The following is a 25,724-nucleotide window of genomic DNA, read 5'->3' on the forward strand; positions in this document are numbered from 1 at the left end:
GTTATGGCCCATAAGGTAGAAGCAAGCCTCCCCGAGCTTGTCATTTCTCATACATGCAGCGATATTAGGAGGGATCATCGCTGAGGAAGTGAGAGCCCAGCACCAAGAACAGTCAGAAAAAGAGAAAGAGAGAGAGAGAAAAGTTGAACGTTTAGATTCCCTATAACAAAGGTGAAAGAAAAAAAATAATAAATCTTCATTTGGTTATCTTAGGGCAAAGAAAGTTTATTTGTCCAGTCAGACAGTCTAAGGCGACACCCAAATAAGGCTGGAGAGACAGCAATTATGATAGTAGCATAATTAGACAGCCAAAAGGTGACTCAAAAACCCAAGACAATGAATGCATCCATTTTTTTTTTAAACATCCAGAATAATGACACAGGCTGGTATAGAAAAGGCATTGACAATTAACAAAAAACCAAAACAAAACCCAGAGTTCCATCCGCCCCCCTGAAGACCGCGACGGTGGTGAAATTAAGTACAAAAAACTCATTACAAAAATAGCCTCACAGAGGAGTGGGCCCCAATCGAGTAAGAAAAATATTGGAATGGAACATAGCATAACCAACCCACTTGTGACTCTCATTGATAGAGCTGAGGGGCTTACGCCCAAATGACACTTGCAAATGGTTACAGCAGCATGAGCCCAGTATATTTTACTCTTCCTTGAAACTGCATATTTAATGATCTTTATTTTTAGCCCAAAGAACATTGGTGAATCTTGGATTTTTTTTTTCATCCTCAGTGCAACAGACATATACTTTGAGATGTGAAGCTGTACAGGGCGGTTACAATGGGTCCCCAACAACATGGTACATCCAAACAAGAGGAGCATAGAGGGAAGACAAAGAGGAAGACAGAATATCACACAGTTTCAGTGCCATCGTTGAATCTAGTGGTAAGAGGTTTAGTGCAGAAAGGTGTGCCCAGCCACCGCCTGGGAATGTTGGAAACATTCCTCCACTTGAGTTAGAATTCAGAGTCCCATTGGGTTATTTCCTAAAGGGGCCTTCAGCAGAACCTCCTGTTTTTGGCCCAGAGTATTCATGCCAAATGGCATACGCCACTGGGAAGGTGAGTGTTCCAAATGGGCAACCCCATCATATTGAGTGACACTTGATTCAAACATCTCAGCAAGTCCCAGAATTCAATTGTGAATTGTGCAGAGCGACTTTCAGAAAGGAGGTCTAAATAGTAGTTAGTATCCCTAATAAGGGGCAGCCAAGTTCAAGGGTATCCTTCAATCACAGTTTCTATAGAAACTTTGAAGACCTTTGGTTGGGAAGAGCCCTACATCTAGGGCATAATTTTTTTTAAAACAATTATTTCAAATAAATAGGACATAATTATCATAATATACAATATTTTCCCCATCAGAACTCAGTGCTGTCTATTCAACTTGCGTCTCTAGCTATGATAAAGGAACAATAATGTATCATTAGCTTTCCTTACAGGAAAGGTAGAGTAGCATCTTTTCCCCATGATGAGCACTGGAAATGTGTTTCATCCTTTATCATTCAAAAATATATGACTAAATATTAACAGACTTTTTTTTGACAACAGTGGGCTCAGAAGGTCTGAATTTAGGTGGGAGAGAAGGAGTGATTGTATACAGAGATTCAGAAGAGCTGAGAATTTCATGTCTCTGAATACAGACAAATTCAACGACAAAAAAAAAAAAGTATTTGTGCCTCAACATATCCCTCAGGAAACCTGCTTTCCTCCTTCTTTAAAAGAACAATGTCATTTTGTGCTAGCAATGGAACCACTGAGAAACAGTTTGGCACAGTTCAAACAAACATTCCTTCTTTCTTGATTGGTCTAGACCAAATGTTCTCTCTTTGATCACCAGAAAAGGGGGCTACGATGGGCTTGCCTAACTCTCCGCCCCAGTCCATGGAAGCAAGCAAAAAGGATGAAATGTGCAGAGATTTCAGAACAAGCGAGGCAATTAATCACGTGTTGCAAAAAGGTTGGTAAGACACTGGTGAGAAAGGAAAACAAAAGGAATTTCCCGCTGCGGCTCTGGAGACAAATTCATGGAGTGATGCCAGGGAAGAAAGGAAGGTTTTCATAGTTTGACCCACCATATTCCGGTACCGAGCCATCTCCTCGTTTCAGAAATAGACGAACTCTGCGGCCGCCATTTTTAATCAGTTCTATAGCCCGAGAATGCTTCATATTTTTTGTGGTTTCGCCATTGATTTCTAAGATTTCATCACCAATCTAACAAGTTAAAAAAAAAAAAAAGAAGAAGAAGAAGAAGAAAATCAAAGTGTCAGAGTAGGAATCTATCCTAAGTGACAGAGTATCCTACCTTGCACTGAATGACTCACCTGGTTTAGGGGAAAAACTATGAGAACTACATAAAGGAATTTCAGGGTTTGGGAAAAGATGAATTAGGGCATCTTCCTTAGTTAGAAGCCACACCTTATTGGAACCCTTAGGACAATCCGCCCATTAATTATGGTAACCTTGGCAAATATGCAGGGAGTTCATTAGGTTTTAATTATAACTGAGTCAAACATTTCAGCACAAGAAAAGGAGTTTATGTCAACATTCTGAGTAAAGAGGAGCTTTGTTCAAACATTTTTCTATAGAAATTTCTGTGATCTGTGGATGGGGGAAAATCAAAGTCATCCCTGGTCAGTAACACATACCCAATAAATATAATATGACTTAAGCACACAGCCACAGTGCCCCTCCCTTTGTCTCTTCACTTGGCTTCACCTCCTACATTGACTCTTGAGAACAAAATTAAAGTACCATTTGCATAGTACTGTAAGGTTTATGAAGATATTACAAGTATTATTTTAGTTGAGGATGACATGGATAAGGTTTCTTGCTCAAGAATTTGAGTGAATTTGTGTCAATGCTGCTTTAAGTATTTCTTCTCTCCTAAGTAGTTCCTCTCCCCACCTCTTTCTCCTCCACCCCCAAGATAATTTGTAAGAGAATGTACTAAATTATAGATTAGAATCAGGGAAACACTCAAGAAGTTTTCCTAGAAATTTATAATCAGCTCCTTGTTCAATGTCACCAACAATTTTTGTGTAATGATGCTTTGAAATTTTGAGGGCTGAAATTCTTTTAAAAATGCCAATTCTGAATTTCTTTTAGAGGTTTTGATTAATTATATATCTGAAAACGTCAAGGGTCCGATTGGACAGCAGAACAGATCAACTATATGTCTGACTATTCTTTCATCTAGTTAAAACTGGAGATGATATCTAGCTTTTTTCCCCTTTTTTCTCTCTCTCTTTTTCTTCCCCCCCTTCCTCCTTTCCTTTTTCTTCCCTTTTTTCCTCTTCTGCCTCTCCACTTCTCTCCTTTCTTCTCCCTTCCTCTTCTCTTTCTCTTTCTCCCTATTTATGTACACAGACATATAAAAATGCATACATACTATATATACATATTTATGTAAATTAGATGAATTAGTAATTTTTTGCCATTGTATTATATAGATATGTAAATAAATCTCTATATATTAATATGTACTTATAAATATCGCTATTTATATATTGTCTAAAACACATAACCTATATAACTTTGTTTTAAAGGAGAGCACATTTCAGTTGCAAGTGGTTAACATGGAACAAATCCAAGTCAATCTTTTTTAGTCTGTTTATTTGTTGTGACATTATGAAGTCCTTACAAGATAGTCATCTCTAAGATAAGGTAACTAGAGTGTAAATGCTTATGTTGTTTTTTTGTTTTTTTTTTAACAGCAATTTGGTCCCAGTTCAGTTTGGGACTACTTATGAAGTTTGTGCAACCAGAACAAAGAACTTTGTCCTTCTTTGCAGTCCCGTGGCCCAGCATCCTTTCTTCTTTGCCTGCTTTTAGGGCCTGCATCAATGAATTCCCTTTCTTTGAAATTTATCCCAGCTTTCCACCAAAACCAAGTCCTAGGATCTTATGAAAATCCCATAGGCCTCTTGATTCTTAGAAAGTGGATCTGTCTTTAAAAATGGGTAAATTTTTAGATATAGTAAAATTGTTTTACGATTATGTTGATTTGCAAATAACTTTTTAAGAGGATGTTTTATTAATGATTTTTATTTGTTGCAGTTTAGTCTTTTAGTTATGTCTAACTTTGTAAGGATTTCTTGGCAAAAATACTGGAATGGTTTGCCATTTCCTTCTTCAGCTCACTTTACAGATGAGGAAACAACAAACAGAGTTAAGTGACTTGCCTAGAGTCATACAAATAGTTAAATGTCTAAGGCCAGATTTGAAACTCATGAAGATGAGTTTTTCTGATTTCAGGCTTGGCACTTTTTGGATACAGGCCATCCCATCACTAGCCAGTATTGAACTTTTTGGTTAACAAATAAAAACAGTTAAGCAAAACCAACTGAAAGGATAACTCTGTCTTTTGATGTAGGCAATGTTCTGTACCTATACTTTCTCATCTCTCTGCAAAAAAACAAAAAAGGAAAAAAAAAAAGAAAAAAATGTTTGCAAATGTAAGTATCCTTTTAATACATACCCTCATCTTTCCACATCTCTCTGCTGGACCATCCTCAGCTAATCGCAAGACATAGAGATCCATATTATACTCTCTGCCACCTCGAAGACTGAAACCAAATCCTTTGGCTCCTCTTTCCAGTTCAACAGTGTAGAAATCTTGGTCCTGCTGAAAGACGTGGAAGTAGAAGAACTGTTAAAGTCTGTATGTTGAATTAAGGTGCTCCCAAGTACTTTTTAGCCATTCATTCATTCATTCATGCATGTCATTGACTCATTCATTTTAGCCATTCATTCATATGCTCATTCATTTACTAACAGCCTAGAACATGTAGAGCATCAATAAATAAAAAATATAATAAAATAATTATGATTAAGAATTAATCCTATCTTTAAGTGATCCACTTTTTACATTATATTTCTTTTGTAAGTCTGGTGCTTGGGTCATTCAGCATTGGCAAATTAATTTCCTCTTGGCCAAATGCACTTTGGGGTCATAGACCCTTCCAAGAGCGCTATCATTGGCTATTAAAAGCTTTGCTCTTTTGTCTAGGGGTTGTATTTGGCTTGGGTTCTTTTGCTCCCAGAAAATGAAAAAAAAAAAAAAAAAAAGGATAGCAAGACATATTTTTAAGAACAGAATATTAAACCTCATTTCTCAAACAACTAGATCTGAGGTTTTATGGCAGATAAATAGTTATTTTATAAGGGTTATTTTCCCTATTTTAAGAGTGTCTCACAAAAATAGCCTCAGTGAATCAGAAGCCAGAGTACCAGGTAAATGAAGCAAATGAAAGAAGCTGAGCTCACCTGTGCAGCTTGGGGGGCTTTGAAATCAAACTGTGATTCCTGCTTTGGTTTAGCGTTGTTCCTGTTGAATGAAGAGAGAGGGAGGGAGAGAAAAAAAGAGCAACCCATGGGAAAACTGGGAAAGAATCAAGGGCAATCAGTGGCTGGGCCAGAAATAAATGTGGAACATAAAGTGCATCTACATGTACAGAAGCTGACCTGGTCTCCTGGGCTCCTTGTTGGGAAGGAGTGTGTGTGGTGGTAATGGTGGCAATCTTTTCAGCGTTGGTCAACAAAGTAGCATTTGAGGATTCTGCAGGGGGAGATAGGAAATCAAGAGTTATGTGGTTTCCTGTAGTCCGATCTTGGTCAGTAGCATTCTGCATCCCCAAATGATGTGCATTTACTCTGTGTGTATTTTTTATTTATCTGGATATATGTTGTGTTTCCCCTAGTAGAATGTTAGCTACATGAGGGGAGGAACTGTTTAATTTTATGTCTATTATCTCTAGTACATACAACAGTCCCTGATGCATTTTGTTTTTAAGATTGGATCATTAAAAGACTGGATTCATCAGTACAGGGAAACAGATCATTCCCTGCTTCACAACTTGGAGTTAAATATTTGCCTGGGGTACTGAGAGTTTAAAGGTCTTTAAAGGGCCGCTTGGAAGGTACTCGTAGCACACAGTAGGTACAAAATCAATTCTTGTTGAAGTCAGCTGAGATGAAGGATTGGCCACAATCAGTTCATTAACAGACAATGAATTTCTGTGTACCGGGTCCTATGCAAGAGCTTACTAGAAGGGAATTCTATAAACAAATGGTTGATCTAATTTACAATGAGTCTGGAACGTTCTTAACAGATTTTTGGAAAAGTTCATGCCATGAAACTGCTATATGACCAGGCAGAAATGAAGCACGTCCATCAGAGAGCACAGGATGGTCCAGAAGTCCCAAGACATGAAAGCAAGTGGTTAACAATGCTTAGCACAGTGCCCAGCACATAGTAGGGACTTAAGAAATGTTGACTTTTCTATCTCTGGTCAGATATGGTTATACCCATCTGTGATGGCTGCTATGGGGGAAGCTGAGGGCTCTCAAGTTGCAGTGGACTAAGCCAATCAAGGATGTGACATTACTAGGTAAGCCTCTAAGAGTGGAGGGGACACCAGATGGCTTAAGAAAGGGTGAACTAGCCCTGGTTAGAAACAGAGGAGGTCTATACCAATTAGAATGGCATCAGAGCTTTGCGTAGGCTCTGCACTGCCAGCCTGGGAGAGACAGGGAACTCTGGGTATTTTGAAAAATTAAACTAAAATTGAAAAAAAAAAAAAAAGTTTTCATTGAAATCCAGTTCTGAAGAAGAGTGGTCTGTTGGAACTGGACCTCATCAACGCAACCTCTGTGTTTACACATTTCAGCTAATTGCTGCTTCTGTTTGTTTGTTTTTTTCCTACCACTGACTGCCGAGAGTAAAAACGAACTAACAATATTCTACTTCCAAAAACAAAAACAAAAGCACATCATGCCTTTAGTTCTCTTTACTGGGTACAGTAGAAGATACTGGATTCTTGGGAGAACTTTTCCAGTTCTGTTAGTGAAAGATTAATTTTTAAACCTGCATTGTTAAGAGCCTGAGCCTACAAGTGTAAATTGGCTATACCAAGCAGCCTACGAATATGAACACATTCTCATGTAAATTGCCTTTTCTTCTCACTAGACACATTCAGAAGCAACTTCATTAAAATCTCCAGAAATCTGCAGAGCAGAAACTTGAAAAACCCATCCCATGTATGGGTTTATTATCTACACAACAATGGGTCTGTGTGCCGATTCTAAGTTCTTTGTTCCAAATAGAAAAAAGAATTCTCCTTTGTCCACGGTGATTGTGACCAACAGAATCATGGGTGAACAATGCACAAGTACCTTGGGTTGGCAGAAAAAAAATACATGTGTCTGATAGAATGAATACACTTTGAGGGCAAGGGACTAACTGATTCATTTGGATTTGCTACATCCAGAGTTAGCACGGTGTTTGGCACATGGGAGGGACTTAGTAAATGCTTTTTGGGTTGAATATTTTTCATAACTTTTTTTGGGGGGATGGGGAGGGGAAATTTTATACAAACATACATACATATACATACATACACCCACACACTATGCACATACATGCTTGTACATACAGTATTTACACATACATATACACATGTATTGTGTATATATATACACACACATACATATAAAATGAATGGTTCAGATACATTTTCAAAGGACAGATTTGCACAGGGTTGAGGTTTGGACTTCATCTTTAACCTTTTAGAGTAAATGTCATGTGGGATAACTCATTGGTTTTTTACATTTCTCTAGCCGAGATACATCCCTGACTTGGAGGAACCATTATACTCCACCAGTCTGCCGTTTTATAAAAAAGGTTATAGTAGGGGTCAGGAAATCCGAGTTATACTCTTGAACCTTACCTCTCTTGGACTTATTTTACATGAAGCTGGTATGAGGAATCAGATGTGGGAAGGAAGGGGGTTAAGCTTGAGGGCCTCTAAAGATTTTTCAAGCTCCCCAGTGCTCTGAGATTATGATACTAGATGGCCTTTCCAAAGCCCTTTCAGTATATTTTTTCTTATATTCTCAGATCAAGTTATTTGAGATCAATGACTGGACTTTCTCGATACCTGAACGATCATACCTTCTATGGAACACACTGGGACAACAAGGTCTCTGTTGTCCTTGATCTGGATCACAGCAGAGTTCGGATAAATCTTTGGAAATGACATTAACTTGTTCAGATCATTGGCAGGACTCAAAGAACAGAGCAGATATATATACGATTATGTACAGGATAATATGTAGCAGCATACATTATATCATTATGAATAATAATAAGACACAAATGTCTTCAGTGGTCTAGGGAATTCCTAGGTTAAGAACCTCCCTCTACTAATGCATGTGGCACCTTTTCTGTGCTAAATGCATTGAGTGGTTTCAGTGACTTGCCCAGGATCACATCAGTGTTAAAGGTAGGATTTGAATACAGAACTTTCTCAACTTCAAGGCTGACTTTCAATCCATGATAACATACTATTTCTCATTGATAGTTACAATAATAGTATCTAACATTTATAAATCTCTTTAAGATTTGAACAGCCTACAAACATTGTCTGAGGCCCTTCGTGGCAACCCCTGGGGGCAGATACTAAAGGTATTATGCCCATTTGGCAGATGAGAGAACTGAGACTGAGCTGAAATGAGTCATCTAGAGTCATACAGACACAAATTTTCAGAGGCTCAATTCAAACCCTGCCTTCAGTTCTAGGAGCCAATCTACTGCTCACTTGCAACACCAATGACACTAAGACATCGTCATCAAGACCTTCCAGAGTATTTGGCAGCCACTTGGTTCATTCTTACTCTTTTTCTTCTCTATTGCTCACTGCAATTACACTGAGTCTAGTTGGAAAAAAAAAAAGTACAAGATTCTACTGGTCTGCAGGGAAGTTGCATATAAGACATCAGGGACAATGTTTCCTTGTAATTAACAGTAAACATAATCACTGAATTGTGCCACAGTATCATGTCAGGTTTCTTTTGTGTCATGGTTACACAAGCGTTTCCCACCTCTATCAGATTCAGATGTCATAATTATTTTTTCATCTTAGTTATTTATTTTCATCCTTTTCAGGAAGCTGATTCTCATACAGATGGGGTTCTTTGTTTCTCTTCTGGTCCAGTTGCCAATTTCTGTATTCTACTATACAGATTTTCAGATTGGAAGTAATTATGAATTTTTATTGACTTTTCACATGGTATTCCGAATTGAGCTGATTTCTTCTTCTCTGGTTTATTTCCCTCATTTAATTCTGCATTAATGGGTGATTCATGCAAAAGTCAAGGGAAGCAAACACTTGTTTGCAGTTTAAAGTAAAGGACTTTCTCTTCACATGACTTTGATATTCTGCTACATAAGTGTTATCAATTCAACGAAGGGTCTTCAGAAATAAAAGATCAAATTTCCGTTCACAACTCATTCTAGCTTCCAACATATTAATTAATACAAGATGATTAAAGTAGTAAGAAGAGCACTGGCATTTTGTCATTTTTATTGGCCACTTTCAGAATGCCCAAAGTGGTCTCTGCATATCTCAAGATTCTTACATTTTAAACCATATCGATAGATTTGTTTTATTTTAATCAACATTGTATTAGACATTCAGCATTTAAGCAGTGATGACAATTTGATAAAATGCTTCTTAAATAGACTTTGTTTCTTAATACAAAGCTGAAGACCATGTAGTATGGTTTGCTAGGACACTATACGTGGAAGCAGACAACCTGTCTCCATGCAGATAAGAATATAGATTTTAGGACTTAAAATATATGTAGCTAGATGATAGTTTTACAGATCATAGTTTTGGAGGTGGGAAAGACCATTAAGGACACTTAGTCCAAATCCCTTATTTCAGAGATGAGGAAACTGGTGAACCTCATGGAAGTTGTGAAGTGGCAAAGGTCATGGAGGTAGTAAGTGCCAGAGCTGGAATTTAAGCCCAAATCTTCCGAGTCCAACTGATAGTTTCTTGGGGATAATGAGAGCTTAAATGGCTTACCCAAGGTCACAAATCAAATGTTTCAGAGGCAATTCCTCAAACCCACCTCTTCCTGACACCAAGAAACTTCTAGTCACACTCTACCATACTAATTCTATTTTTCATTTTTTATCTGCCTTTAAGAAGTAGAAACCTCTTAGTAATTTGGAAAGATTGGCTTTTTTATGATCACTCCTGGGCTTATGTACCTTATATCTTTTCCTGAAAGGTTATTTATAATAATTTGAGTATTCCTAGACAAATCAGAATAGCTCCTGCTATGCTACCGCAAAAAGCATTTACCAAGAAGACCCTGCCATGCTGCTCAAGCTATTATCATGGCATCCACATGATTCAGGACACAAGATCTCTTGGATCTCATTTTTAGACGTAAAACATGGCGGGCACTCACGATTCCACCCGCTTTCTATACTGACAGCCCTAACTTCAGCCAGGGCATCTGTGTTACAAAACCAAACAGATCAAGAAAGGGCAGAATTATTCATTTCATGAATATTTTAATGCATAAATACATAGGTCATTAATATTTGAGCAAGTATTTGAAAATCTGAATGCCATGAATATCAGAAAAGTATTAGGAAATGTCTTTTTTAGATTGTTTGGTTATGATGCTCTTTTCTTTATGCCTGTGGATGGCCATTTATCAAGTCTTGGATACTTCTCCTAAAGACAAATATGGGTATCGATCTGACTTCATGGCTTTTTCAGTGAAACAGTAAGTAGAATATAATACTACTTCCTGGGTTGTTATATACTTTAACCTAATTTCTATGGAATAACAAGTCTGACAATATGATTTAGAATGATATAGTAATGTGTTGGTTCTGGAATCAAAAGCCTTGAGTTCAGATCCTGCCTAAGAACCTTACTCATATATGATCCTGGGGAAGTCCCCTATCCTCTCAGCCTCATTTTCTGCATTTATAAAATGTGGAAAACAATAGCACTTACCAAACAGGGTTTGGGGGAAGATCAATAGGGAAAATGTATACAAAAGATGCTATACATCTTAAAGTGCTACACAGATATTAGTTATCATCATCATCATCATCATCATCCTCTTTACTGAAGGTGGATGGAAGGATAGAAAATTTGTACCTTCCTTTCTGAATTGCTCAGGTTGTGTACACGTATACCTGTGCAACAGAGCTAAACAAATCAGAACTGGGGCTTTGTTTGGACTTCCTCAATGGATCCAATCATGAGAGTAGGGTAAAACAGGTCTAACGATAATGTTTATAATATATATTTATTTATATATCTGTATATTCCAATTATAGGAAATAATTATAAATAAAAAATGAAATGGAACATTATTTATAGATCATAATTATGTAAAACAAATAATTATATAATTAATATTAACAATAAGCACTCATTGAGCACTTTCAAGTTCATGAAGTGCTTTATATGCATTAGCCCCTTTGAAGGGAAGCAGAGAGGATGGGGAGAGAAGTGAGTGAGAGAGTGGGTGAAGATAAATATGGTGGAGCCAAAGAAAGAACTAAAAGGAAGACAATTCGTGGGAGGAGTGGGAGGAAGCCACCTGGGAGGATGGAGAGAAGGGCACTGAGGCCATGTCCTCAAATGAACTAGGCAGAGAAATAGTTCCTAGTGGCCCTGGGTCTGTCTACACAGGAGCATAAGCAAGCCTGGTGATCCTAGAAAGGTTTTAGAAGATGAGGTGAAAGACGCCATTGGGTTTCTTTGAAGACATCATGAGACTCTGATTTAAGGGAGTTTGCTGGCCTCTGCTCGTTATAAAGAGCTCATCTTTGATACACCTGGGGTGCAATATTGGCCCATCACAATGGAAGAAGAAAACTGCAAGTTTAGCTAGAGTATTTATCTCCCACCTCTCTTAGCAATAAGGTCCATCACATTGTTTTCAACATAGAAAACTGTGACTATGATATGATTTACTCATTCCAAAGTCATTACAGTGAGAATTCAGCATCTTTTTTTCTTTGAGATATTTGCAAATTGCCTGATAGTTTCCCTCTGCTTCTCCTCAGCAATAGGGCTTCAGCAAATAAACCTGTAATCTTCAGTGGGCATTTCTCCCTATTTAAAAGGCATCAAGTACACTTTTTACACTTTTCTAATATTGAGTATTTTAAAATATTGATTTACAGGGCAGCAAGTTAAGATAAACTCAGATAAACTGTTAGCAGACCTCTAGCTTCCATGTTTTTCAGAATGATGAAATAGAAATTTGAGGGCTTTCTCCATCAACACATTTCCCTTTCATTCAAAAGAGATGTTCTACAACATAATTTTGTTCATAAGCGAGCAAACATCATCAAAAATATCTGGCAAAGAATTCTTTTTTTTTTTTTTTCTAAGGAAGGTTTATACTTATAATGCAGTTAAGATACATCACATCAGATTATCATCCTTGGGACCACCAAATCATGCTTGTCCAACTCAATTCTCTCTCATTAACATTTTAACTTGGTTTCTATTTAATATCAGTAAGAGTGAGTCCAAAATAGTATTCTGCTATTAGCCCTATCTGGGAGAGGGAAAGAGTGGGGATGGTTACATTTAGTCTAAACCAATCTGCTCAGAGCATTACAGATTTTGTTCCTTCCTCAACTTCAATTCTGGCTCACAGGATTTTGTGCTGGAAGAAACCTGAGACACCTTTGGGTCACAGATTAAGTGGTAGAAGGGATATTTTAGAGAGAAGAAAACTGGGGTTGAGAGACCCCTTATAATTTGCTCGGGGTCATAGAAATATGAGAGGGAAAACCAAAGCCAATGATCCCATCGTACACATACACACGTGGTCATTCCCTCCCCCCACTTCCAATGGAATATAAGCTCCCTCGAGAGAAAGAGACTATTTCATTTCTGTCTCTGTAGCCCCCGGACCTAGCCCTGTGTCTGTCCATTCCCAAGTGCTTTATAAATCCTTAAAGACTAAAAATCACATGATCTTTGTTTCTGAGGATCAGAAAGCTAACACTGGAACGTAAACTCTAAGACACTTACGTGGAGGAGAAAGTTTGTTCAGTGAAGAGTGTTTGTGAAATTGAATTGAGATTTCCCCTCTGTTATCAACCATACCATTAAGAAACAAAACATGCTAGTAAAAATAAAATGGCTTTCCAACAAGCTTCGAGTGCCCGCCCAGACTCTCCTCTTTTATGTTTATGAAGTTCCTGGAGGTTGGTTAAATTTCAGGGATAGCACATGTTAAAAATTCCAGAACTGTTTCCAGCTATGCTTTCAAAGCATCTCACATATGCAGACTTAGTATTGGTAAAGAAGAGGGTGCCGAGGGCTAAGGATTGAGGTCAAGTTGAAGATTGTCAGAGATCTTCACCCCTGAACCTCAAACAGGGCCAGAGTGCAGATCTTTCAGTGAGAGGGAAAGATGCAGTTAATACAGGTGGTGAAGCTTTCACACATTTACTTGGTTAGGGATGGACATGGAAGCTTATTTCATTAAATGAATGAAAGAGAGAAAGGGGGAGAGAGATAGAGAGAAAGAGAGAGAGAGACACACAGAGAGACAGAGAGAAAAGAAGAAGGAAGAGACAGAAAGATGAGGAACAGAGAAAGGAAGAGGAAGAAAAGAGAAGAAGGGAAGAGAAAGTAGGACAGAAAGATGAGGGAGAAAGAAACATACAGAAAGACAAAAAAGGAGACAGAGAGAGACAAAGAGAGAGAAACACATAGATATACTTTACCATCCCCTGGAATGATGCGGAGGGTAACCGTGTTTCCAGCTTCCTTGATTAAGTTGACAATGTCTGAGTGGGATTTGTTGGTGATGGCACATCCATTCACGGCCAAGATCCGGTCTCCTACTTTCAGTTTGCCACAGCGGTCAGCAGGACTCCCCTCAATTATCCGACCTATTTTGTGGGGCATGGCCACACATGCATTTCCTGCTTTTGTAGTGAGTTTTTAATTTTTAAAAAAAAATTATGTGGGAACGTAGTGAAGGGAAGAGGAGAAAAAGGATTGAAAAGGGAAAGAGAAGGTTAAGGGTTAATTAATTAAAGCATTAAGCCAAATGTTATTAAAGGAAAGTTTTGCACTGATGGGTCAAAACATTGGCAATCCCGTGGCATGGAGAGCAAGTATAACCATGTTAATGCTGCCACTTACTTCAAGTCCTCTGGCTAATGCTGGAGAGGGGATAGACTCCCTCTTCCTCCTTAATTTGATTACCAAGTGTAGGATAACTAGTAATTACTAAAATACTCGACAGCCTAAGATTGCCCACTGGCTCATTTATGAACTACCAAAGTGAGGGAGAGCTGCGATGGAATTTTCTCACCCTCTTTGGGTTACTGTCGTGTCTCCTCCCCCCATTTTGGCCAGATGCTGTCCAAGATTCTGCCAATGTTTTGTTCTTTCTCCATTTAGAAAGATCATCACTCTAGGCCTGACATGAAACCAGCACCACAGAGATCAATTCCAAAAATGCCACCTGGGTCAAGAGGCAGAAATTCGGTCTTGAAGGTAGCAGTAAAGCGAGACACCCTAATCCCTGACTTTGGTGGGACTTCTCACAAATGACCCGTGTCCACTCGTCTCACCTTTTAAGGAAGGCTCAATGTGGTGAAATATCTCTAAAGGTGTCCTCTTTTCCCATCCAAAGTAGGAAAATTAAATGTGGAAATCTAACAGCCAACTTAATGATATACATAAAGAGTAATATTTGTATGTAAAAAGAAAATACATATTTTTGTAATCAATTGATTCAATGAGAAACTGAGACCTGGGAAAAACCTTAATTAAAAAGATCAAGCTGTATCCCAGGCCATTGACAATCATCTTGGCTTTTGTTTTGCTATTTGAACTCCGATGATTCTGAAGGAGCGAGTGAGGCTGATGACTCTGGGCAGCTCTGTCTCACCTATTATGTAAATTAAGACATCACCCTTGTGATGGCACTGGTCCTCCCTGAGAATGAACAAAAACAAGTCAAATGATTCAGAGATGAAGTTGTATAATGGAAGCTACTTTGGGGAATGGATTGTCTTGAATGTGCCTTTGATCCTCCAGTGACTAGTGGCCTGGAACTTAGGAAGGACTTAAGAAATGCTTGAGTAATAATGAATAAAACCATGGACATGGATTTTCAAAGAGAATTTTTCCCAATAGTTTCAGGAATTTGTTTTGGAGATACCGTTAAAGATACTCCATCATTTGAGCACTTCTCTATAAAAGGTGGAAAGGACTGTTAAGAGAGCAATAAGGTCAAGTGAATAGATATCCCCAGTGTCTACCACACTGGCTGGCACACAAGTAGGTGCTTGTTGGTCGATTACTTTCATCATAATGGAAATGAATAGATATGTATAAAGACACATTCAAAAATCTTTGAATGTCAGCAAGGGCAATCTATGTTCATGTCATGAGATGGAAAAACACCAGAATCACACTGTCCACTGAAAACAGGCAAGTAGCATCTTCTTCCTTCCTGGCTCAAGTCAAGGTCTCGAAGTTCTCAAGATTATTCCTGTGGAAAGCTCTAAACCAGCAGGGGTGTGGATAAAAAGTGAGTGTGGCACAGCTGAGGGCAAGCTTCTCATGCAAAGCATTAGGGCAAGTTTGATTTACTCATTGCAGTAGTCAAAGGGAGAAGAGTTTGGTCAAAGTATAACAGGGAAGAAATTCAACAAATTAGAACATTGCCTACTTGCTGATCCCTAGACATGCCTCTTACTCCTGTTTCTAGGGCAGAGAGAAATGTTTTAGGCTCCTAAGACCTTTATAGGTCTTAATTGCATCACTTTCTAGTAGAAAGTTAACCAATGCACTTTTCCCAACTTGAGCTTATTTGAGCATCTGCTCGTGCAGGATAGGATCTATATAGGTTTTTTAATGAGAAAATAACAAGAAAGGGCTGACCCTTTTCCCCAACTCAACAAAGGGCTCAACTCTGACTGGGGAGTTGGGATACTCAGGGATTTCCTCCCTGACCCATATTTTACATTGTATAATAAGATAGTCTTGTCAATATTAGCATTACTGCAAAATCCTTACAGTACCTGTAACATACAAAAGAAATCTCACTGTCCATTCTGGACAAGAGCTACATAACCTCCCAGACATGGTCCTGTGCCCCACTCCAAGTACAATTAATAAGCAAAAAGTTGAAGGGGAGAGAGATTATTTCCTATTGTGACTTGAGCCTTCTGCTTTACTAGCTGATATACATCCACTATCCTCTACCCCTGATGGACTTGACCCTTGAATTATATCCTTATGGATTACCTTCAGTTTTTTGTTTAATACCATAGACTATTCTATGGCTAGATTATATTAGGAAATGGTGATCCTGAGACTTTGACTGTATTTTTTTTTAAGTAGGAAGACACTGAGCAATAAAAAACCTGTGAGTACAAGTCATTTATCCATAACATTGCACATTATTGCTTTTAAGGTAGTTAACCGAGTGTTTTTTGCAACACTGTTCTCATTAATGCAAACACCTGTATGTACCTTGCTGGCTCATCAATTGAAAATGAGTTTTAAAAAATAGTACAATGAGGAAGCAGTCCGGCCAAGGTGAGCAGGGTTGATAATCTCTTATGCTACAGAGAAAAATACTTAATTGGACAGGGTGCTAAAAGTAGCACGGGGTAACCTTGTGATCCAGAACACACAGTGGTGCAGTCTTTTAGCACTGTGGTCTTCAGACACTGTGGGCTGGGTGTAGACAATCTAGTTTGTGTATTCCTGACAGCCAGTCTCAAATCATAGGCAGGCTTTTTCCTACCCTGCTCTGCCTTTATTACTCCCTCCCCACCCTAGTCCTAATCAAGATGGAAGCTCAGGAAACAGGAAGCAATTGAGCTGGAAGAAACATTAGCTGGAACAAAATATTGGCAGTCCCCAGGCTTACAGACCGTTTGGGTTCCAAAAGTCATTTGTAGGTCAGCTGTTCAGCACTCCAAATGCCTTTTCCAACTGAAACACTGTCTTTAAGGTTGCTAAGTGATTTTACAAAAATCCTCCTATTTAACTCATAATATTCCTTTTTTAAAAAAATGATCTAGAGGGAAGTTCTAGGGGAGAAATGATCTCCACCAACACTGATGGGCAACTCAATTGTAAATCAGAGTTTTATGGAGATGCCTGTAGTAAGGAGACTGTGGGTCACACAGCTACTATACATCAAAAACAATACCTAAACCTTGCTCTTCTGACTCAAAGATGGGTCCACTAGACTAGGCCACGCTAATGCTCCACTATCCTATCTTAATTGCTCGGGGGAACTTAATCTTCCTGTGTAATGTTTCTGGTGATCTGAATCTGACATTGATTTCAAGGATATTTTTGCTCATTGCTCCCATCAAGCATTTTGAATAGAGATTATTCCAACTCTTAGCTATTGGTAGCAGCTACCTTGGCCTTGGTTAGGGGGTCCTGAGACAGCTGAAAAGGTTGGTGATAGATGGAAATAAAGAGTGGGAGTTGGGGGCAAGGTCAAAGACAGAGATATGGATCCTAGAGAAGTCGGGACAGGAGCCTCTTGGAATGATCAAATGATCTTAGAGCTAGAAGTGGAAGGGAGCTCAGAAGCCATCTCACCTAACCCCTTTATGGTAGAGATGAGGGAATTGAGAACCAGAGAGCTTCAACTGACTCATGGACAAATAAGTGATACATCCTGGAAAAGGGACCCGAGTCTAGAATCTCTGATTCTAAATGATTCCAACTTCCCAGATTCTTTTCAATGTAAATATTCCGACACTTCTGAAGGCTTTGGAGTTTTCCCATCATTCCTTTTCTTTTATTGGGTGGGTCCTAAGTATTAAAGACTTGTGAGACTGTAAGACAGTGTTACACTCACTGGCTTTTGCTTTCAATTCAGGTTTTTCTCCTCTGTCCCATTTAGCAAAGCCTAATTTAGTGCCCTGCTATGACAGGACTTCACCATTCCCTTCATTTCTCCCTCACTATTGGGCTTGTGATTCAGAGTAAGACCTGAAGCAAGGGGAAAATCAAGGACTGCTTGCTGATGGGAGGAAGGAGGACATCTGAGGGCCTGGGGAAGTATTTGCAGAGTAGGTAAGTGGGGGAGAGATGGGCAAAGCCATTGCATTGCTATTCAGAACCCTAGATGAGAAAATATAAAGCATCTCTTCTCTACAATTCATCTTAGAGACTTGCTTAGAGGCAATGAAAGATTAACAGATTTGCACAGGGTCCCATAGCCAGTATGTGTCAAAGGTACTCAGGTCCTTTCTGGCTCCTAGCCTAGCCCTCTATCCTTTCTATAAAACTGTCTCTTAAGAAAAAAGGGGACAGAGCAAGGTCCTAAGGGGTAGCACTGGGAAAGGAAGGGCAGTTCTGTGGTCACTGGCCCTCTTTGGCAGTTACTCATGTGTAAGGCATGGGGAAATTTCTCTGAAAGGTCACCCTGAATGCATCCCGATGACAATTATTAAGTAGCTGGGGACCATTACTTCTCTGGGATATTCTATACTCATAGTTTGTTCCACTCCACTAGTAAAGATTATCAAGAGTTAACTTAATGGATGATTTCCCAACAGGGGTTCCCTGTGCTTCACCAACCCTGCCAGCTTCCAAACAGTCTGCATAAAAGATCCTCTGTACTAACATATGGGTGGAGAAGAGAGGGGTAGGCTAGGGGGTGGGAAGGGATGAATCTTCTCAACACAACAATAGCATTTGGGGAAGGGAAGGGAAAAGGAACTCGGGGCAGGGAAGTTTTTTTACTCATTATATTGTTTTTTAACCAATCACTGGTTATCTCAGGTACATCTGAGTCCTGCCTAAGTGATAAACCGGAAAGGGCATCACTACTGGCTCACCTTGGACCAATGCCCAGCGAGAGCCATTGTTCTGGAGGACGGCACCTTTCAAAATGCCCATGCCCAGGTGTGTGGTGCACACCTGGATTATCAGGAGGGGATTATCTCCTAAACGAACTCAATTCCCTGTTAAGCATTTAATTCCCTTCAAGGAGACTCTTCAGTGGGCATTTCCCCCAATAATAGTAGAGGACTCAGTGGCAGAGAAGAGCTGGCTCCCATGGTGCTTACCAAAAGTGGTCCCTGCCTCTGGTCTGCTCACAGAAGATACGATGACAAAACCAAAGCCTTCGTTCTCCCCCCGGCGGATCTCCACATCATAGGGTTGCAGCACTGTGCTCACCACTCCGCTGCCCCCACCACCACCGCTGCCGATCCCGCTAGTGCTGCCGCTGCCTGAGCTCACGGTGTTCAGAGAGTTCTGGCTGCCCTGGGGAGTGCGCTTCTCCTCCGTCAGGGAAGCCGGCTGGTTGCTGCTATGATGGGAAGATGCTGGGGAAGGAACCTCATTTTCTGCTTTGGGGACTAAAAAAACAAAACAAAACAAAAACCATACATTTCTTGAGAAATTGGGTTCCTTTCTTCCTTTTTTCCTTCTCTCCCTTCCTTTTTGTCTTCCCTCCCTCCCCTCTTTCCTTCCTTGCTTCCTTCTTCCCTTCTTTCTCTCTCCTTTTCTATGTTATACTGAGGATTCCAGGTTTCCAAAGTCCCCTTCACCCCTCCAATTCTGTGACTCTATAATTTTAAGCTAAGAGTGCTAACAAAGAAGGAATCCTGCAAGATTCTCCTGCAGAGAATCCTTTTCACAATTCCTTGTGGAAGGAATTGGAGAATTCCAAGAGCTGGTGGGGAGGAAGGGATGCACTGAAGTTCCAGAGAACAGTTTGTGTACAGAGGTTCCGAGAAAGTCACATGTGGACAATGGCAATTAAGCCCGTTAGCCTAAAACTTAAAGTGTGTTGAAGGAGATGAATGGATAAACCTTCTTCATGTCCAATAGTAATATAACCCAAAGGTTAGGCTCTCACTTGTGACCCAGAACAAGGAAGACATAATGAAGTTCTGCTTGTCAAGTATGGCCTCCTTTCATTGACAGGTAGCATTGCATAAATGCAAAGACCTGAGTTCAAATCTCACCACAATCAATCACTATTTGGTCCACAAGTCTAAACTTCTAGCCATCCATTTGCTCATCCATAGAAAGGGGACAATAATAACCCTCATGAGACTGCCATGGAGAAAAAAATAAGATCTGTGTATAAAGTGCTTTAGAAATCTTAAATTTTGTAAAAAAAAAAAAAAAATTGCTTATCTTTTAATGATTTCTCTTAATATTCACCCATCAATAAATCACAAAAGGACACAAGAGGGGCACTTAGTTTTCTAAAAATATTCATCACCTCCAGAATAAAATTTCTAACTAATTCCAGTTCATCTCTAGGGATTGTCCAGTGCATAATGCAAAATGGAAGTAAGCCAGAAGGTTGGATGTGGCCTGAGAATGAATAACTCTTGGTATCATTGTCCCATGAGCCCTGAAAGAGGAAAGCAGCTTTGGAGAAAAAGTCACTTTCCTTGTTCCTTAGAGACTGCCTCAGTGGCTCAGTAAGCCAAGAATTTCTAGGAAGCGAAGTTAAAATTGGAATCTTAAAAGTCCTTGTCTTTAGCCCTAAGAGGACAGAGTAGGTTGATTGATATAAGATAATTGTGTCCATGGGGCTCCTGGAAACTGTTTTGCTTCCCTCTCCCCTCCAAGTTTTTAGGGAATGATGTCTTAATCAGCAATAATTAGTCTCCCTTGAAGACTCTATTACTCTTTATGGCTCCCTCTATCCCTAACTGAGAGGCTGGGCAGTAGAGTGGACAGGATAATAGATCTATTCAACATCAGGATGCTTGGGTTCAGTTCCTAGCAAAGATAATGCCTTGCTCTGTGAATCACTTAAATGCTTGTTTCCTTCTCTTTAAAGTGGTCTAATTGCATTTCCCTACCTCAGCAAGGAAAACCCCTTTCTCTGCAAAGCTTAAAGTGCTCTATGAAAGGCTAGATGGTGTAATGGATAGAGCACCAATGTCTTGAGATCAGAGACCTGGATTTGACTCTTGCTTCTGACAATTACTGACTGTGACTTAGCCTTTCAGACATGCTTTGGTAGGAAGAGATCTCTAACTCAAGAAATCCATCCATAACCATAAAATCATAGACCCTGCTCCTGTCCTAAAGTGCCATGTACAGGACTGGGATTGTTGTATTGTTATTGCTGGTCAGTTCCATGATTTCATCGAATTATAGATTTAGAATGTGAAAATGTCTCAGACTCTGTTTAATCTGCCTCTCATTTTATAAATAAGTAAACTGAGGCACAGAAAGATTAAGTGCCTTTTTTTGTCACTGATGTGAGAGAGACTGTAGAAACTCCTGAGATGGGAGACTTGTAATTACCTTTACCTGGAGATTGATTTTTGCCATAATCACAAATCGAGTAAATTTTAGCGATCGCATCTGAACCCAAGTTTTTTACTCCAAAGCCAACTCTTGATCTACTTCTATACTTGCCTCCCATAAGTCCCATTTAGAACTTTAAGTGAGCCATCTAGTCCAATTCCTTCATATTACAACTGGGGAAACTGAGGACCAGGAACATTACATGATCAGTCACAATTGTGAACACAGTAAGCATAAGAGTAGGGATTTTGAACCTATATCTTTTGACTCATTTTATTAATATTATTTCAGCAAACAGGATCATCACTCATGTTGTTTATTTAGAAATCTATAAGGATAATTAAAAACAAATTAATATACATATATTGAATCTATGAATCTAAAAAAGACTGGAAGAAGAAGATAGTGGAAATAACAAAGCACTCTGAGCCAGAATTCCCCGATTGATCAGCTTAAAATTCTACAGACAGAGAGGCCCTGGAAGCCATCTTGTCCAACTTCTTCATTTTATAGATGAGGAAACAGCAATAAAGTGATGGGCCCACAAGGTTCCATCATTAGTAAGTAGCAGAACAAATTCGAACTCAGTTCCTTGACTCCAATTCAGCCTTCTTTCCCTTTCTCAATTAATATATAAAATATAAAATGATGCTTTTCAGCTACTCTGTGCACACATCTCTAAGCTCCAATTTCTTCATTTATCACAAAAAGACAAATCCTTTCCCAGCTTATTTCATTGGAGGCAAGAAGTAAAAATCTCTAGGAACTGTAGGATGTCAGTTTCTAATTGACATTGTCAAGTTTTCTCTACCAATTTTCTCCTGGTGAAAACTCAACTATGATTTTGACTATTTTGTCTACAGTGATGCTTGAAAGTATTTGGGGACACCATTTCTCTTGTAAGGAAATCATGGCATGGCAACTGAAGCCAAAAAGGGAACTCTTGAATAAAGCTGAAACCTTCTCTCCCTGTAAGGTAGTTTTTTTTTGTTGTTGTTGTTTGTTTTTGGGTTTGTTTTTTTTTTTGATTTCTAATTTGCTGTCACACTTTTTTCTGATTTTCCTGATGACCTTCAAAGCCCACTCAACACTTCCTTCTGCTTAGAATTAACATCACATGAAGAAGATGACCAAGTACCATCAATCAACATGGGGGGGATGGACAATATATAATCCAGTAGCCTTTTTCCTCTATAGAAAATGCATTGAAGCCACATTAAAGTCCTTTTAAATGACAGTAGTTTTGCAGAGTTGTAGGAAAGCAAACCATCTGGAAATTCTGAGCTTGATCGAATTTGCAAACATTTGCTAAAATAGATGCTTGAGGAGGCAGACATGAGAAAAAAGCCTGCTTCTTTTTTCTTTTGAAGAAAATGAGAATCCAGGAGAGCACCAATGTCCCCAACATCCAGATCCTGGTGTTTGCAACTCACCCGCATATACCACTTTACGTCGCACAGTGAGGTTGACGTGGCCTTGCTTGGCAGCTTGTTGCATAAGTTGGACCACGAGCTGGTGAGATTTTCCAATCACTGGTGTCCCGTCAACACAGATTAGCTCATCTCCAGACCTGAGGCGACCGTCTGCGTCAGCAGCACCCAGTGGTACGATGTGACCAATATAAATCTGTTAAGTAATTGGATGAGGGAATGGATAGAATGTTAGCCAGCAAGAAGGTAACAAATCAGCTAGATTCCCAGATACCCTGCATACAGGAGGTCCTTACTATATACGTTTGTTGAATGGAACTGTTGAACAGGTTTGGGGGGGATTTACACTCTTGGATGGGAATCCTCAGTCAAATCACTCAAATTCTCAAAGTCTATTTCTTGACCTGTCCAATAAGGGGGATTAGTGACCCTCCAATCCAATGTAGAATAACTACATCTCCTGCATTCTCTCCATTCTTATCTCAGAGCCATAATATATAGTCTCCCCTCATTAACTCCAAGATGCCTCTTTTCATTTAGTCTTATGAAAACATCTTTAATCACAAGAGAGAATTGGTCCCCTTTGGAACACTCCATTTCCTGATCCCAGAGCCCTCTCTCAAATATCTTTGTCCTATTTCTACAGTTATAACAGGTTTTAACTTTGGGGTAAACACTTTTAAGGTCAGTTGCCCTACACCTTTTCTTCATTCCACATATGGGGCTCACTTGGTAAATAATGTCACTTTGGTGACTTTTTTTTTTTTTTAGCACACTGCTCATTTATATTAGGGCATCATTCCATCCATTTTGGGCTATTCTGACGTTTACCTCATTTCCTGTCTTTGTTGAAGGTGATTCTCTTAGGACTCAGCCCCTATAATGTACAGCTGCCATTTCCCCTGTTATTTGTAATGCCCAGGAACAGGAACCTTCTCCAAGAACACAGGAACTTTTCCTACCTAACAAATAATTAATCTACCTCTTGTGATGAAAGTATAACAAGAGGTCTGGAACAAGGATAATGGAAGCCTAGTGATCTCTCCATGTATGTTTCAAACTAGCATAAGATCTGAGAGGAAAGAGTGACAAAATCCCCACCATGACAAGAAACACTTACAGGCTCTCCAGGTTCATTTCCACCTAGAATTCTAAAGCCAAATCCCGTTTCTTTTCTCCATAGGAAGATATCTTGTTCTTGGAAATCTGGAACTGCAGTACAGAGAGAAGGAAAAAGAAAGAGAGAGAGAGAGAGAGAGAGAGAGAGAGAGAGAGAGAGAGAGAGATTATTTATACTGATAAAAAGGAGTTATTCTTTTAAGCTGCTTCTCAATTTTCCTCTATGCAAAGGTGAATAAAATTACATGACTAATAAGGATGGCACTTGAATAGATTAAAGCTTGGCAATGCAGAAGCAGAAGAGAAATGGAGTGACTGAATCAATGAAGGCTTATGGATGAAAGGAAGCATGCGGGTTCTCAGCAAGAGAGTTAATGTGGCCCTGCTCACATAGCTTTTTAAATGGACGGGTCCAAGTTAGATATTCCTAATCAAACTAATCAAACAAATATTTCTTTGCAAAGCTCTTATTCTGCCTCAATTCTTTTATTCAATACACACACACTCTCTCTCTCCCTCTGAAGTCAGTATCACTGGGAAGAGGGTTAGGGGATCATTAAATCTTTAGCTACTGAGTTGGCTGTAATTTAAAAAAAAAGAGCATCAACTGGATAGTCAGAGTACCCAGTAAAGTCCTAATTAGTGCATTTAAAAATTCTATACTGATTTTTTTTATTACCCATTATAAGTGATATTTTACAATCTAGAAGCCAAAGTACTTGCCTTCTGATTAGAGTGTCAAATTATTAGAAAACAAACAAAAATCCCAAATAAATATGGAAATGCTCTCTTTTCCATAGGCAATCAAGGGGCCATTGTGTAAAAAATTTGTATTCAGCTGTGGCCACTTTTGCAAAGATGAATTACTGGATTTAGTAAGAGCTGCTGAAAACATTATCAATGAGCTCCTGCTGGATGACAAACGGACGTCCTCTGAAATCCTGGGAAAGGATGGAATTCCAATCATGACACTAAAAGTGGCCCTGAGGTTCAATAAAAGCAATCCTCTGGTTAGCTATTTGCATGTCCACCATGATCTCTGCAGCAATTCATCAGGTTAACCTTGAATGGGTAGAGAGCAGCATCGCCATTTAGTACTGCTCATGTTTTCAATCTCACTACTAAAAATTAGTGACAGGGGAAAGGGTGTGGTGATAAGGTGCTGAATCCTTTGCTTTGGGTAAATCACCTTCTACAAAATAAAACTTAACTCCCTCCTTGTTGGTCTATATACACCATTTATGCCCTAACCAAAGTAATGATGGAACCCTGTTTCTATTTATTTATGATTTCATCCTTTAAAGCACTCATTAACATGCTGTGTAGCCTAGACAATGAGATTTTTTTTTTGGGGGGGGGAATGGGGAGAGGGCTCACTGTCTTGTAGTGAAGCTCCAAGAAAATCTATTGATTGATACATCTAAATAAATATATACCACATACATACACATCAGGGTATGTGTTTGTATGTGTATGTATCTAAATAAATGTATGATTTTATATATATAATACATATATATACACACATATGCACACATCAGAATACATGTGTGTGTGCATATTTCTATCTTTTTATATACTTTTCTCTGTCTCTGTTGGGTGTCTCTCCATATAGATGTCCACACACAGAGAGACACAAACACACACTAATTTTAAATTGTTTTAACTGAATTGCATGTCATAGGGATTTGAGATTCAGGAGAATTCAGTCTTGTCCATTCCAAATCTGTAAATTGTGGTAGATAGGAGGAGGCGGCACTGGGAGACACAGGGAAGGCAGCTGAGTCTTAAAGTTGATTTTAGATGCTCTCCTTTCAATGACTCACTATAGAGTTTAAAATGAAATAAGAATTTGGGAGGCTGTTATAAATGTTTGGATCTGAAATTTTTGCCTGAGCCATCTTAATACCAAGGATTTACCTGTGTTCTCATTTTTGGTAAATGCCTTCTTATTTTAATTGCAAGGGCTAAGCCAGAAACCTCCAAGGAATGTAAACTGAAGCTCCAGCATGAGACTATTATAAATACAATTAGAGAA

The 25,724-nt window shown here is 39.1% G+C and overlaps 1 protein-coding gene across 1 annotated transcript in view; it reads right to left on the reverse strand.

Moving 5' to 3' along the window:
* Positions 1–25,724, reverse strand: part of MAGI1 (membrane associated guanylate kinase, WW and PDZ domain containing 1) — a 691,778-nt gene that overhangs the window by 6,181 nt on the left and 659,873 nt on the right. The window contains exons 14-21 of the mRNA XM_031963081.1: positions 23,688–23,779; positions 22,571–22,763; positions 18,923–19,216; positions 13,583–13,783; positions 5,479–5,572; positions 5,281–5,341; positions 4,493–4,636; positions 2,088–2,226 (exon numbers count right to left, since the gene is read on the reverse strand). Coding sequence (XP_031818941.1) covers positions 2,088–2,226; positions 4,493–4,636; positions 5,281–5,341; positions 5,479–5,572; positions 13,583–13,783; positions 18,923–19,216; positions 22,571–22,763; positions 23,688–23,779 — 1,218 coding nt within the window. The remainder of the gene's footprint in view (positions 1–2,087; positions 2,227–4,492; positions 4,637–5,280; positions 5,342–5,478; positions 5,573–13,582; positions 13,784–18,922; positions 19,217–22,570; positions 22,764–23,687; positions 23,780–25,724) is intronic.

This window comes from Sarcophilus harrisii, chromosome 1 (assembly GCF_902635505.1).
Source record: "Sarcophilus harrisii chromosome 1, mSarHar1.11, whole genome shotgun sequence".
Classification (NCBI taxonomy): Eukaryota; Metazoa; Chordata; class Mammalia; order Dasyuromorphia; family Dasyuridae; genus Sarcophilus; species Sarcophilus harrisii.